Source organism: Bison bison, unplaced genomic scaffold (assembly GCF_000754665.1).
Source record: "Bison bison bison isolate TAMUID 2011002044 unplaced genomic scaffold, Bison_UMD1.0 scf7180017864377, whole genome shotgun sequence".
In the NCBI taxonomy this organism is placed as follows: Eukaryota; Metazoa; Chordata; class Mammalia; order Artiodactyla; family Bovidae; genus Bison; species Bison bison.
Window position 1 is genome coordinate 293,790 of NW_011494949.1, and position 1,249 is coordinate 295,038.

General features: G+C 60.5%; 1 protein-coding gene across 1 annotated transcript in view; it reads right to left on the reverse strand.

Annotated features, from left to right (window-relative positions):
- The window catches only part of ZDHHC11 (zinc finger, DHHC-type containing 11), a 34,176-nt gene that overhangs the window by 32,191 nt on the left and 736 nt on the right, over positions 1-1,249 (reverse strand). Inside the window, exon 4 of the mRNA XM_010857129.1 lies at positions 939-1,225. Coding sequence (XP_010855431.1) covers positions 939-1,225 — 287 coding nt within the window. The remainder of the gene's footprint in view (positions 1-938; positions 1,226-1,249) is intronic.

Here is a 1,249-nt window from a genome sequence, read left to right on the forward strand (position 1 = left end):
ACACCACATACACCACACACACCACACATACCTCACACACCTCATACACCACACACACTACACACACACACCTCACACCCCACACTCACCTCACACACCACACACATCTCACACACTTTATACACCTCACACACACACCACACATACCTCACACAACACACACACCTCACACACCACACCCACCTCACACACCACACACACACCTCACACACCACACATACCTCACACCACACATACTACACACACACACCTCACACACCTCACACACTACACTCACCTCACACACCACACACCTCACACACCTCATACACCTCACACACACACACCACACATACCTCACACACACACATCACACACACCACACATACCTCACACACCTCATACACCACACACACCTCACATACCACACACACCACACACCTCACACATCACACATATCTTACACCACACACACCACACACACACACCTCACCACACACCTCACACACCACGCATACCTCACACACACACACACCACACACACACACCTCACACACACACCTCACACACACACACCTCACACACACACACCTCACATACCTCACACAAACCTCACACACACACACGTCACACACCTCACACACACACATCTCACACACACACACCACGGACCCGCTCAGCCCAGGCGCTCAGGCTGTCCTAGACGAGCTCCGGGTCCTGGCCCGTACGCCCTCTGTCCCGCCCACCGCCGCCGCCTCCCTTCAGCCCCGTCCTGGGGCCGCTCCCTCAGGACATCCTGGCATCACCGGGGCAGACCGCTGGGTCGGGCTCGGTACACTGGCCGTTTGGGGTGTGGCGGTGCCCAGGACCCCTTTCTGCTCTATTCTGGTTCCCGCGTCTGGTTTTCCGTCGTCCCTGAGGCTTGGTCTGTTTGGTGCTGGGATGTGAGGTGTCGTCACCTCCGGGCCCCCAACACGAGCAGCACCGAGCTACGCGGGCCCGAGCAGCCTCTGCCGAGCCGGCCGTGGTGACCAGGGGGCAGGCGGCCGGGCTGTCCCGGGTCTCCCCCGGGCCCGTTGGCGGTACGGACAGGACCCCTCCCCTCCCGACCCACGCTGCTCCTGTCCTCCCCGGAACAGGTGTCCGGGCACCACACGCCCTCTGAATGCAGCGCAGACGCCGGCCACTCCTGAACCCAGGTCTGCTCGTGCCCTGATGGCCCTGGGCTCTCAGGGCACGAGCAGACCTGGGTTCAGGAGTGGCCGGCGTC